Source organism: Haliotis cracherodii, unplaced genomic scaffold (assembly GCF_022045235.1).
Source record: "Haliotis cracherodii isolate W230 unplaced genomic scaffold, xgHalCrac1.p SCAF_21, whole genome shotgun sequence".
Classification (NCBI taxonomy): domain Eukaryota; kingdom Metazoa; phylum Mollusca; class Gastropoda; order Lepetellida; family Haliotidae; genus Haliotis; species Haliotis cracherodii.
In genome coordinates, this window is record NW_027266277.1 from 281096 (window position 1) to 296358 (window position 15263).

General features: G+C 41.6%; 1 protein-coding gene across 2 annotated transcripts in view; it reads left to right on the forward strand.

The window, feature by feature from the left end:
• LOC139470750 (receptor-transporting protein 4-like) overlaps nucleotides 1-13418 on the forward strand; it is a 76288-nt gene extending 62870 nt beyond the window's left edge. For both annotated transcript variants that reach the window (XM_071253031.1, XM_071253030.1), the window contains exons 3-4: nucleotides 7010-7180; nucleotides 8367-13418. In XM_071253031.1, coding sequence (XP_071109132.1) covers nucleotides 7010-7180; nucleotides 8367-8531 — 336 coding nt within the window. In that variant the 3' untranslated portion in view covers nucleotides 8532-13418. The remainder of the gene's footprint in view (nucleotides 1-7009; nucleotides 7181-8366) is intronic.
• Nucleotides 13419-15263: the final 1845 nt, after the last annotated feature.

Consider the following 15263-nt stretch of genomic DNA (forward strand, 5'->3'; position numbering starts at 1 on the left):
ATAAGTGCAATAATCTTGGACGCGACATTAAACCCAGTTTAACCTCACCTCACCTCACCCTCATCAAACTGCATTAGGTCAAAGTGTTCTAAAGTCCACCTCTCTCCCATGTGTGGGTCTAACAAAATAATTGGGTGTCGGTTATTGAAAACATCAAAGGCTGAAGTCTATTTTTATCACCCTGCACCCTTCACGACAGTCAATAAATGTCACCCATTGAACACTGTAATATTGTAAACAAACGTGACCCAGATTCGGCCGAGGCTTGTACCCCAATGACCTTATTTTACCAGACAGACTGTCCATTTAAATCTAGAGATAGACCCTCCAATTCTGATATTTTGATATTAATAAAATACGACTGCAATGCATTGTTTTTTATTATTATTTTCGAATAAATCAGCGTTATTTTTTAAGGTAATTAAAAGAAGAGTTCCAGTCTTCATAACTATGATAATTATGATTATTATGACAAAAGGCAAATAACTGGTCTTCAAATGGGTTATTCACCACGGTCAACGTTTGTGTCAATTCTAGGTCAATATGTAACGAGTGTCCTGCGTGAAACGGAAATATTGTCTGTGTTGTAAGAGTCGTCATCTATCGTCCAAAAAGTGGCTTCCATGTGATTTATCATCCCAAACTGGCTCCCACAGGAAATATCGCTTGAGTGATATACATTGTAGAGATATCGCTGCAATGAAATTGCATCACAGTGCTTTGCAGACCATTGTGACGTCTTTGTTACCATGACGTCATAATCAAAGACATCACTGATGGCTCTGCTGCTGAAGCTGTTAGCAGTACTTTTTACACCCAAGACATTGCTTATTATTGTCTACAATCTGTAAAACTTGGATGAATATTGGATGATAAATCTCACCCTTGTGTCTTTTGATATCAAATATATCAACACTCGTCGATAAAAGTTTAAAACTCCTCGGCAAGATATATTTGACATCAAAAGACACTTGGGTGAGATTTTCCATATATCACTTAGGTGAGGTCAAGCTTTTCAGGCCATTGTGACGTCATCGTCACATGACGTCACAATAAGATGAAATCACTATTCTCTCCGACACTGTCAGCTGTTCTTTTACACCAAAGGCACTGATGGCTATTGTCAGACTTTGTTGATAAATAATCTTACTCTCGTGTCCTTTGATGTCAAACATATCAGTATTCGCCGATAACAGTTTAAACCACCCCGGCAAGCCCCGTAGTTTTAATAATTTGATATGAAAATTCTTTTGGGGAAGATTATCCATGATCGACACTGGTATGTTTCGTGTATTTTGACATTGTATATCAACAAATTGGATTTTGGGCGACATGCATTTAATGTTCTTCGAACGCCCGCGATATAACTGTTAAAAGCGGTGTTAAACCCAACTCACTCACTCACTAATGTTCTTGGGCGCTTGAATATGTCCTACAACTCCTTACTCACTGGTCATACTTGTTGATGCAAAGGGGGCGGTCGGGGTAGCCTCGTGGCTAAAGCGTTCGCTCGTCACGCCGAAGACCCGGGTTCGAATCCCAACATGGGTACAATGTGTGAAGCCCATTTCTGGTGTCCCCCGCCGTGATATTGCTGGAATATTGCTAAAAGCGGTGTAAAACCATACTCACTGGTCTTACTTGTCAATGCAATGTGTGTGTGGCGGTTCCACTGGTATATCGGGGCATATCTATCCTTTTTCGCTAACACCTGGTGACATAACTGATTTACAGTGATCCATTCATATAATTTTCATCATTATTTGTCTTTTACGCTTTGAAATCTGTTTCGGTAGATATTCGAACTGGTTATTTCCTTGCGTTGACGTTTTTAATTTGGGCAACTGGTCATTCGTATCTCCTATTGGTGACTAAAAGCTTAGGCGTTATGGTGAGAGATATGAATAATAATTATCACGATAAAACCAAATATCTGTGAACTGGTGAAAACATGATCTCATAGTCTTGTAGCTTCGTCAAAATCAGCTGGCTCCGAAATAATAACATTCGCTTCAAGTAAAATTACTTTAGAAAATTAAAACCCTTATTTTCAAAACCAAATCTCTAAATAAAACATAATAATTACAATATCATTTAGTTTGAGTCGTCCCGAGACGTAAATCAAATGCGAGTGTACCTTTAAGTATACCTGTACCCGTTTAACAAACGCCGTAAGGATAACCCCATCTGCCTTTGTGTACATCTTCAACAGGTAGCATGTGTACTGAATAGATCAATGTATGTTTGAGTTTACACAGCCACATAATAATATGTTGACTCGATCCGTGTGCGTCGGGTGATCCAGGGCCTTGAATGGCGAAACACGATCTAAAAAAATCTCGGTCATGGCGTCCCAGATAGACCAGGAGGGTTTAGATAACAACCTCGAATCTTGTCATATAATGATGTTCTGTGCGTTTTCTGTTACAAAATCTGTTCACATCTGGTTTGTGTTTGTGTTCACTGTCAGCTCAAGGATGACTTTACAATACTTTACATCACAGAAGCGTTTAATCGGGTATCAGTGCAGCACTTCATCGGGGGCTCGGTCACGTGTCCACGTGCATCGTAGCCTTCGTATCACCTATCAGCATCAGTATGCGCACGCATGGTCGCTATCAAGGTGTCGTAAAACCACTCGGAAGAAAAAGCGAAGGTGAAGGAGAGTCACCCTGGTGTACCCCAGTCGTCGGAAAAACTGCAACAGCGTTTAATGTCGTGCAACAAGTTGAGGCATATCGTGTGGCAAAGCGTTGCTTAGGCCATATGTTTTGTTCTTTTTTTTGGTGGAGTATGGAATGAAAGAGGATGGAGGGGTGGGGGGAGGGGTGCTTGGGCATGGGGGCATGGGATTTGGTAAGGTAAGATGGGAGTGGGTGGGGGAGGATGGGATGGGGTAGGATGGGGGAGGGGGGTAGGATGGGAGTGAGTGGGGTAGGATGGAAGAGGGGGTAGGATGGGAGTTTGTGGGGGAGGATGGGAGTGGGTGGGGTAGGATGGGAGAGGGAAGGGTAGGATGGGAGAGAGCGGGAATGGGTGGGGGTTGGATGGGAGTGGGTGGGGGAAGTTGGTAAGGGGTAGGATGGAAGAGGGGGTAGGATGGGAGTTTATGGGGGAGGATGGGAGTGGGTGGGGTAGGATGGGAGAGGGGAGGGTAGGATGGGAGAGAGTGGGAATTGGTGGGGGTTGGGTGGGAGTGGGTGGGGGAAGTTGGTAATGGGTAGGGTGGAAGTTGGTGGAGGTAGGATGGGAGAGGTGAGGTAGGATGGGAGAGGGTGCGAGTGAGTGGGGGTTGGATGGGAGAGTTGAGGTGGGATGGGAGAGGGTGCGAGTGTGTGGGGGTTGGATGGGAGAGAGTGGGAGTGGGTGGGGTTGGAATGGAGTATGTGGGGGAAGGTTGTAAGGGGTAGGATGGAAGTTGGTGGGGTGGGATGGGAGTGTTTGGGGAAGGTGGTAGGGGTAGGGTGGAAGTTGGTAGGGGTTGGAAGGGAGTGGGTGGGGGTAAGATAGGTTATGGATGGGAGGTGGCTTGGTAGGTGGTGGGATAGGATTGGGTAGAGGCGAATGAGTGAGTGTGGTAGGCGGGTGTGGATGGAAAACGGATTATGACAATACAATTACTTGTTGGCATGAGATGGTACATTTAAATAGTATACAGATACCGCATTGCATTAGCCCCCCGTAGTTCAAACCACACTCATCACTTGTCGTTTCATCTGTAAATCTAAACAGACACTTCACGCAAGGTGACCTAGACGATGACCTAAACTAGGCACTATATATATACCTGATCATGATTCAGAAGGGAGTACAAAGTCTAACAGTTCATTTGCTGGTGACATATTTATTCCTCTGAATGTCGCCCTCATGTCATTAAACTCGATCTGATATTTGTTTGTATATTTGCCTCTATCGAGAAAAGGCCGCTGGTAGTGTCTCTGTAAACACGTTTTAGAGGAACAGATATAAATCAGCTTCTTTAAGTGATAATTCTCAACGTTATTCAAATCCACTTTGAACAGAAACTTTAAAGCCAGTGGGTATTCGAATCTCTCAACAATTTTATAAAGTCCATATGTTTCCTACATGCTTAACATAACTTTTCTTTAAACACACACATACTACATGTGTTTAAGTTATACATACTAAGTTTGGGTGGCCATCACCTCTCTGGGCATGTAGCCCATTGGTTCAAGCGTTTGCTCGTCGCCCCAAGGCCCGGGTTCGACCCTCCACATGGTTGTACTTCAAACCCATTTCTGGTCATATTGCTGAAATATTGATAAAAGCGGCGTAAACCATACTCAATCACTGTCCGAAATTTGTGATTGCAGAGTGAGCCCTTGTTAATCCGGGCGTTGAGAAAACCCTGCGAAACCCTGTGAAATCCTTCGGATTACGTGACATATGTTCGCCTCCATTAAACATGGCAACGGACTGTCTGGCGCAGACTCCCGACCACCAACCCCGTCTTCATCAACCCATGCTTGCCGTAAAAGGCGACTATGCTTGTCGTAAGAGGCGACTAATGGGATCGGGTGCTCAGGCCCGCTGACTTGGTTGATGCATGTCATAGTATTCCAATTGCGTTGATCTTCTAGTCTCTGGTTTAAAGGGATGTCGCTATAGTTTCATCCATTCATTTCAGCAGTCAGCTCATGGATGTACGATGTTGTGGCCACAGATAGCACTCAGCCGCTGAAGGGTTAAGGCAACCAGCTGTCACACATGACGGATTCACTTTCATAGTATTAACTAGTTCATTCATGAGCGAGTATATCCACTTATAACCCCCCGGGGAGGTCTGTTCAGGCATATATGTTCGAGTGTGTCACTGTGTCCTTGTAATGATCGTGTAATTCTGGTACGAGGTTGTTCAACTTCCTTTAAATTGTGTGTAGTGAAATATATAGTGAGTGAGTTGGATTTAACGCCGATTTTAACAGTCAGTATTCCAGTTACATCACGGCCTGCCAGCTTAATGTGGGATGAAAGCCCAGACGCTTACCACCCCCGTATGGTACTGACAAACCTAGAAACATGATCGTGGCGAATATACTCAACAACCCTATTAACCCCCGACACAGAAAACTAACCCAGAGTCGTCTTAAGCTAACACTGATCACTGGTCACCCCCAGAACACCCCAAACTTCCCTCTCAGGATCCGCCACTGTGAGGGAAGTTTCTGTATGTTTTTAGCTAATGACACAAGATGATCCAAATTCAGAGTTGCCTCCCTTCTCCCGAATGTACCTGATGCCGTTCACACCAAACGGAGGTTGCCCAATACAACTCATATTAGGATAACTTTGCCAAATGTATGATATTACACGTGGGCGGAAATTACCAACCACTCTATATTATATTATATAAAAAGGATATTTTATAAAATCCTGTTTAAATATTCTGTTGAAATGCTGTTATTTACATATTCCAGCTATATGACAGCTGTCTGTATTTAATTAAGTCTGGACCAGACATTCCAGTGATATATATCATGAGCATCGATCCAAACATTTTGGATACGATATCATGGATGAATTAAGTCTGCGATCCTGATTACCCGATCCCGTTAGTCGCCTCTTACGACAAGCATAGTCGTCCTTTTCAGCAAGCATGGGTGGCTGAAGACCTACTCTAACCCGGATCTTCACGGGTTTGTCATCAGTATATTTTCCCAACAGTGAGTGAGTGAGTTTGGTTTAACGACACTTTTAAATATAATCCAGATATATCACGGCGTGTCAGCTTTCTGTGGGAGTGAGTGAGTATGGTTTAACGCCGCTTTTAGCAATATTCCAGCAATATCACGGCGGGGGACACCAGAAATCGGCTTCACACATTGTACCCATGTCGGGAATCGAACCCTGGTCTTCGGCGTGACGAGCGAACGCTTTAACCACTAGGCTACCCGACCGCCCCGCTTACTGTGGGAGGAAGCCTGAAGCGATGCCGGTTTCAGACGTTTACCACTTTGGTGAAACCCGCGCGCAAGGGTGTTGGCAAACGAAGACACATAATCGAGGCGAACCGGGATTCGAACCCGCAATCATAGGTTCCTGGCGTGCCCAAGGGACGCAACTTTGCACAGCGATTTGCAGCGGCTTAAACTGGGCCACCCGTTTCTCTTTCCAAACCGATAAAAAGAAGTTCTTGGTATATAGGTGGGCAAGGGGTGATGAACGAATGCCCCTGCATGAGTATATTTAATAAAGAATAGGCCAGGGAAGCTGTATTCAAAACCCTTCACACGCTTTGGAAAATATAGAAAAAACATGATACTGTTTTAAGTGTTGACGAGAGCAAAAAGAACCTCGAAATGTAACCTACATACCATGTGTGCTTAGATCATCGGTGACATATCACCAACGGCAGACACCACACCGTCGAACAAAGAAAGTACCATGACTTGAAAGATGTGTTTTTATAGTCAATATTCCACATGTTTACCCTTCTTCGACAACACGCAGTGACCCACAATTAAAGTAGGTCACAGATGTTATACGTAATGGCTGACATGTCGACAATGACACATTGGACACTCGGTGTTCTGAAACCTAGTGTCGTTACTGTATGCTTCTAAAGATTTGTCATTGGGTATCATGAAATCGAACACCCTCCCCTCAATTATTATTATTGTGGAAATTCCTTTAAAATTAAATAAGTACATACTAACCCACCAAAATCCAGTGTCAACACACACACACACACACACACACACACACACACACACACACACACACACACACACACACACACACCTGAGTCGGTCAAACAGGAAAGATTGTGCTTCATTTTTCATAAATGTATATTGCGTACGGCGGTAAGTGACAGGTTTTAAACTGGATAAGTACATACACATTCGCATTATACAGATACAATGTTTCGTTGCTTCCAGGATAACGTTCCTTCTGTTCTATTTGCATTAATTTTTTGTTCTGTACAGGTGAAAAACTACATAAAGTGTTTAACGTGCCTTCAGTAACGTCATATCTGCTCTGTTTCTAGGAGTGCGGTCATGGGTGGACGTCGATGAAGGGACGCGTCATCTTCTGGTTCCACCTCAACTACGCCACCAATTCCGGCTACGTCCTCTTCAAGCTGTACGGCCAGCAGTGCCAGAAGTGTAAGAACGGATCCTACGAACACGCCATGTGGTACCCAGAAGAGGTCGTCAAGGTAACGCATGCACGCAGGAATCGCGTATATCTGTTGTGTTTGAGGCGCGATCGGGTGAACCTGTTATTTATAGTGTTCGTTCATCAAACCGCAAATCCCGTATCGATTTCAGTATGAATGTCAAGGCCTCGCCTTGCGCCGGTGGCTTGGATACACATATATTTATTTCAAATTCATTATGTAAATGTGAAAATATGTTGCCGTAAAAGTGAAAGATCCTGAAGGCAAATTCCGTTAAGAGTGAGTGAGTGAGTTGGGTTTAACGCCGTTTTTAACAGTATTCTAGTTATAACGGCGTGTCAGCTTAATGTGGGAGGAAAGCCCGAAGTGATGCAGGTCTCAGACGTTTATCACTTCGATGAAACCCACGAGCAGGGGTATGGTGCTGACAAACCTAGAAACATAATCGGGGCGAACCGGAATTCGAACCGATGATCATAGGTTTCTGGCGTGCCCAAGGGACGCAACTCTGCACAGCGAATTGCGGCGCCTTAGACGACTGGGCCACCCGTTCCCCCTCCGTTAAGAAATAGCGTTATCTCCTACTATGGATAACTCGATATATTTTGGTTGGACACCAGGACTTTGCGTTAACGAGGTTTCACTAAAAATATTTATTAGTTTCCTTCAGTTTTAAGTGTTTATGAGATACGCGGATTTAAATGTGTGCATAATTTGGACGTTTATTTCACAATAAACGCAAAAGATATTGAAGTCAGTTCTTATAAATAAGTCGAAATCAAGTCAAAATGACTTCACAGATGGCTTATTTAATCATTAACACAAAAATATAGGCAGGTCAGTGACAAAATCAGTGACATCGTTTAGCCAAACAATGCAACACAACTTACGAAAGTAGTCCGTAGATGGAGTGAGTGAGTGAGTATGTTTTACGCCGCTTTCTTTTAGCAATATTCCAGCAATATCATGGCGGGGGACACCAGAAATGGGCTTCACACATTGTACCCATGTCGGGAATCGAACCCGGGTCTTCGGCGTGATGAGCGAACGCTTTAACCACTAGGCTACCCGACCGCCCCGGTCCGTAAATGGGCCAGGCCTCATGTTTGTGTGTTTATACAAACAAAACGTACAACGCAAAACATTGCTTGGTCAGCTATCAAAAGACACTATGATATATATATTTTTTTAAATCGTCATTTAACGCTGTGTCGTAACGTTGCAGGTTATTGGCAACGTGTACAACCGTGTCGGTCAGCTCTACTACGGCTTTGTCCGCCCACCACTGAGAATAGACAGACGTGCAGGGAAGCCAAGGAATCAACACAACGCCGAGCTATGCCAAGCATGCAAAGAGGGCCTCTGCAAAGAAGAATGGTCATTCTCATGACGTCACCATGATGTCACCTAGATACTTGCTCACAATCAAAATCATTCGAATTTCCTCGGTAAATTCCGACAAAGTTCGAAGTTGGGTTCAATTGGAATGACCACAGGCACAACTTGTTTGAATTGCCGAGGTTTTCCGAACGACAGAAAACTTGTTAGGAATGCAATAGTGTTGGTCATCATGATATCCTGAGACTGCGTGGAGTGTGCGTGCGTGAGTAATAGTATATGAGTGAGTAAAAAGTGTTTAGCAAAAGCTGACGATTACAAACGTCTAATCTGTCCTAGTTTTAATTTGAGAGACGGGTTTGTGACTTCACACGACCACCAAAGAACGTTGTTACTGAGTTTCATACTGCTTTCTAAATGGCATAATTTGTACAGCATCCGACATTGTCAATACTTCACGTGACTGAATACACTCCCTCATTCCACCACCTCCATCACACACCTCTTTGCAGCGTAACAGTGACGCGAGCCCAGTTTTAGTCAACCAATGAAATGCGACCTTTTGTAACTCACGGAAGTCAAATGAGCCCTACTCCGTTCAAGACCTTTGTACTTTGCAGCGTAACAGTGACGCGAGCCCAGTTTGAGTCAACCAATGAAATGCGACCTTTTATAACTCACGGAAGTCAAATGAGCCCTACTCTGTTCAAGACCTTTGTACTTTCGAACCCGTTGTCTGATGTTGAATGTATTACGTCAACGCCAGAAAATAATCAGTCTCGATTATCCGACGAAATAGATTCCATTGGGCGTAAAAGGCAAAATATCCGTGAAAATTATAAGAATGAATCACTGAAAGCAATGTGTGGAGTGGGTAACAGCAAGGTACGTGTTGCACGAGAAATATTGCCGTATGAGCGATGTAACGCGAGCGCTCATTGGTCAAAGTAGTCTCTGGTTTCCGTCTTGTTTGAACAGGCTGTCGCTTGAATCGTTGGTCAAAAACAGCGACCACATCGAAGTTAGGCCAATGTATTCATAGATGATGGAGGAGCGTGGTGTATACAACTTTTGAAGTATTGATGATGACGAGTAAATATCGTTACCGCTTCTGTATGTCATTCTGCTTGTGTATTATTATTAGCTATCATCCAACTCTCCCATCTGCTGACTTTGTTTAACATTCGTGTTTTGTACGCCTACATTTTTACGTTAGAAAAATGACAAATATCTTCATATCTGAATATTCGTTAAAAACATGAAAAGTAACTTGTTTTGTAACTTTTTCTACAAAACAGGCTGTGTATTTGCGTATCACGGCTTTCATTAACCCATGATCATACAATCTTCTTCATCAAGATGTTTAATTATACAATGCAATCCTTTAACTGGACAGTGTCGTTAAAACGAATTTTAAAAAATCCGGATTAACGGATTAATTCGTAATGTTCCTTTAAACGCGTTTAGACAAAATCGTTTTGAAGGCAGGATTGTCGGATTAACGAAGTCCGTATTAACAAAGTTCGGTTTACCGGGGGTTCATTGTAAACAAACTTACAACATTCCATTTTACTTGAAGAATCTACTTTACGCATTTACATCGTTGTTATTTCAAGCGATTTGTCTCACTTAACATTGAACTTAGTGCCTTTCGATATACATGTATATTTTGATAAGTATTTACTTCTTTATTGGACCTTTTGTTTGGGGTTGACTTGTATAGATGTGATACCTTGTTTTGGTAGCCAAGTACCACCGCAATCCATGCGTCATAATTTACATTTTGAATGAGTGTGTACGCTGCGCCCATTGTCATTATTGTTGAGGGCAGACGTCGGTTGGTTTACGGATTTTGACAGAGAACAGCCGTAAGGTCGAAACAAATGTTTAAAAAATGCATTTTACAGTATTTTATTTAGTCGTTGTTAAGTTTCATTTGGAGCGATAGGTGTAAAAAATAAATCTCGGCCTGGTTTAGGTGCTTAAAAGTATTATAATTATTTGACCTGTAATGACGGTTCACAAAATAAAAGCGACACAACCCTTCCATATTCATAAGAAATCGATTGTATAATTCCGACAATATCGTATGAATCAGTACCAAAAAGTGGTAAATACCAGGTTTTCGCGGAAAGGTTAGCGTATCCTGCCCCACCGATGATGCCCGTAACAAACACATGCACAGGCAAGTCAATTGTTCACCTGAAAAAACACGGAAACATATGGCTCATGTAGAAAATGGTGAATAGCATCGGACATTCTGTTTTAGTCGCTTAAAAACCCTTTGCATTATTTTTATTGAAAAAGCGGCTGGATCATTTTTTTCGGAATATTCGATTTGTGAGGTCGACAGATATGTGCTCATTGTAGTTTATCTTTGGGGCGAGGAAAGGAACTTGGATTGATACGGTATCAAATTCTGTTATCTCCCCCCCTGCAAACCTCCCAAGTTTGAACGCCAAAGCCTCATCGCCTGAGAAAATCAGCTTGGGTCAAAGATTTATTATTGTTTAAATATTAAATATCCAAATAATTTCGCGAAGCCTCTATTATTTTTTACACTGTAGTTTTACATCTTAAAAGATTTCAAAAATTCCACTCATTTCTAAACTACTGCAATTCAACTTCGCCACAATGGGTCCTTGTGCTCGCCCCAACATAAGCATTATATCCCCTGTTGACACTGTCGTCACTATCACTGTTGACTGTTTTGTTTAGCTACGGTCAGTAGCGACTTTAGCTGTATATATTATTCGTTAGTAACATTTTCTCAATTTTTATTATATTTACGTATTGCATTTTTCCAAGACCCATGTTTGCGTATTATATGTGTAAAATATGTGAATGTGTATGCCATTCATTGAGCCAAATCATGTTTGATCTTGTTTGATTGTTTGTTCATAAAAATCGTTTTCTATAAATTTTGGTTAACATACACAAAATCATTTCTCACTGATCAATTTTGGTTCGTGTGACATGTCATTTTTATAATATTTTTCCGGCAACACATAATCTACTATTACTCGTAAACAGCGTTGACATTCTGGACGAGTCCATGTTGGCCAACGCTAGTGTCAACATATATATGATGTCTTAAAAATACACACATCATCATTTTTTTCTTACCATTCATTCAATTTGTTTTTTACATAAAACAATATGTACATTCTGCCATTGTATCCTCGACATGCATATCAATGTCTTGTGCCTTGCTGCATGTATATTTCACGCAATGTTCTACTTTTATATTTACATTACACATATAGCTAAGTTTGCCATATGTACATTGTATGTCTTTATATACTATGATTGTGCTAGATATACATTTTGATATGTACAAAAGTGACCCGCTTTTAATTCGATCCAATTTTCTAATTCCTTCATAATCCTTAATAACCGCTGTGACAATTGCAAGCAAAATTCAATCTAGTCAAAATAGGTAATATTCATACTTATAATGAATGCATTTTGTAAAGAAATTGAAAATTCGAGTGACATGTTTTCAAAGAATCTTGGTCAAATTTATTAAGTATAAAAGGCCATGCCATGTCGTTTCATGTATAAAATTTAGTCATTTGCACAAACACCTTTTTAGCGCGCTCAAACATTACATTTGCATGTTCAGCCATTTTCAGATGTCATTCTCGTCATTGAATGAATGACGTTTAATTCAATATAATGACGTCACTTTATGCTGATCATACCTCTGAGTACATTTTAGTAGAAATCGGTACGCTACCCACGATTTTTAAGAGAATAATATAGCATGCGTATTTCTAACAATGATGCCAACCTATAACAACGGAATTATCCTTCTGTTTCGGGCACATAAGTTGTTAACGTATCTTGTGTTTTGTCCACGTGCTGACTTAGGGTGTGTATACACCGCTTTTTAAAAACCTGGATCCTGGATAAAAACTCGTTCGCTGTTTTTTATGTGCAATCGATGAAAATTGTTTGGTGTATATCATGAATCGTATTCACAACCTGGTATGACGTCATTACGTACTGTCGTAACACCAGTACGTATAAAAGAGTGAAATAACATCATTACTACGTTCAACTGTGAAATGCAATTATCGTTTCATTATCATTGCTTTTTTGCACATCATTTGACGACAATCTTACGTTCAAACATTTGACTGCTGATGATATAACCAAAGCTACTTTTTTGTTTATATTGTATGATTAGTTTATCGATATTAGGGATCTATCAATCTCATTAAAATCAGATCTTAGTTCTCGCTACCGCTAAACAAAGATCTGAGGACATCCCATTGCGGGTCATGTCAGAACGACCTTTCATCTGACCAATCAGAGCATCGCTTATCAGATCATGAAAGTGACAGTTGGAATGTGATTTGGATCGTGCAACCTCGAGAAATTCACACACCGGGTATTCCGAACGACAGTTATGGGCTTTGTGGCTGTATTCCTACAATATATACCATCTATTAGGCATTCCAGGACGTTCTTTTGTTCATTTTTTATTTTTTAATCCAGTATATGACAAAATATGTTTCGAAGCGTAGTCGCCAGTTTGAAACTCGAACCGTAAAAATCGATTAAGCTGCCTTCTGATTGGCTATTGTCGACTTCTTGTTAGTCATTCCATTGGTCGGTCAAAATTCGCGAAAGGTCCGTCTGACTTGACTCATAATGGGATGTCCTCAGATGTTTGTTTAGCGGTAGCGAGAACTAAGATCTGATTTTAATGAGATTGGGATCTTACTGGGCCAGGCTGGACGGCAGTCGATATCAATCACAACCAACCGACTGAGGGGTCACTGAAATCATTCCTCCGCCCTTTACAATGATAACCCGTTCATCTGGACTGCATGACCGAGTCAACGACGTCCAAGTCTATTTATTGGAGACGAGGCCCTCTTTAATGGTCGCTCAGTATTTTACCAGTCGAATATTTATTTTTATTTTTTTTAAATTTGGAGATATGTTTCGACATTCTTTTTTAACCATCTCCCATGTAAATCTGTGGCCTTATAGTCAAAATGAGAAATGAATAGGTCTCAAAGTAACTTGTGTTCTGTATCTCATCAACCGTTAAACGGTCGTCCATTTATTTTGTTCTGATCCTGAAGAATGTATGTCCATCGAGACATACCACAGTTTTGAAGTCCCAAGAAAACACGTGACTAAATACGTCACATTGGAATAGTTTTTACTATCAGTTACGGCAACGCTAAAATTGCGCAATAATGCAAACGTCGTGTTAAAGCAGCGTTTTGAATGGGTGCTTGATGACATTCTTTAAGCGCAACACGAACTTGTAAAGTGGTCTGTTTTTACAACTGTTTTTTTACAGATTGATATTGTTGTCCATGAAAAAATACCCACGATAACATACCCCAACAATACATGTTTGTAAGTGTACTTCATGGATCAGACGTCATATCATTCATGGGGTTTGGGAACTCGTTTCATATATTTGCGGTAGTGAATATTCTTAGCTAACATTGTTCAGTCATTTTATTAACTTTATTCATATTTTTCATATTTTATTGTCATTATATTTTTATGTCTACCTAAAATAAATGAAATGAACGATTTGTTTCGTTGTTTGTCAAACTGGTGTGTGTGGTGTGTGTGTGTGTGTGTGTGTGAGAGAGAGAGAGAGAGAGAGAGAGAGAGAGAGAGAGAGAGAGAGAGAGAGAGAGAGGGAGGTAATCATCGAGTCTGGACCAGACTATCAGGTGATTGATATTGTGAGCAAAGAAGATCCACGCCGTTTTACTTTGTAATGTTACAATGTACCCTTGGGTTTGAATGATGTCACACATGGTATTACACAGCAAACACCTGAACATTTTAGGGAGCACTTCCTTCTTGTGAGGTCTCAGTTCAATCGGGTCACGGGTGGCTCGGTCATCTAAAGGGCCTTTGAAGATCCGGGGTAGAATAGGTCTTCAGCAACCCATGCTTATCGTAAAAAGGCGACAATGCTTGTCGTAAGAGGCGACTATCGGGATCGGGTGGTCAAGCTCGCTGACTTGGTTGATGCATGTCATTGATCCCAATTGCGTGGATCGATGCTCATGATATTAATCACTGGATTGTCTGGTCCAGACTCGATTATTTACGGACCGCCGTCATATAGCTGGAATATTTCAGTGTTCGGCGTTAAACAACAAACAAACAAGCAAGCAAGGCGCTGTCAACACTTAAGTGAAGGATAGCGTTATGTGTGACAACAATGAAACACAACGTAAAATGCTGATTAAGTGAATGTGAACGCATTCAAAATAATAATCATGTGAATCAGATGAGCTAATTGTGTCTCGACCCGTTAAGCGACGGGTTAGAAGATGTCTTCAGCATCCCATGCTTGCCGAAAGAGGCGACAGACGGGATCGGGTGGTTAGGCTCGCTGACTTCATGCATGTCCTCGTACCCCATATGCGTGGGTCGATGATCATAACCACTGGATCGTCCAGTACACGGCAATCTGTAAATAATCGAATCTGGAGCAGACATTCGAGTGATTGACATCATGAGCATAGATCTACGCATCTTGGATTTGATCATATGCATCAACCAAATCACCGAGCCTTGCCAACCGATTCCGTCAGTCTAGGATGGTGGGGTGGTTTACACGTTGGCTCGTCACGCCGAAGACCCGGGTCCCATTCCCCTGATGGGTACATGTCAATCACACAGTTACATAATGGTTCTCCTTGTGAATACTAATGGTTCCTCCTCCTAGAGAATACTGAATGGTCCCTCCTCCTTGTGAATTCTTAATGGTCCCTCCTGGAGAATACTAAAT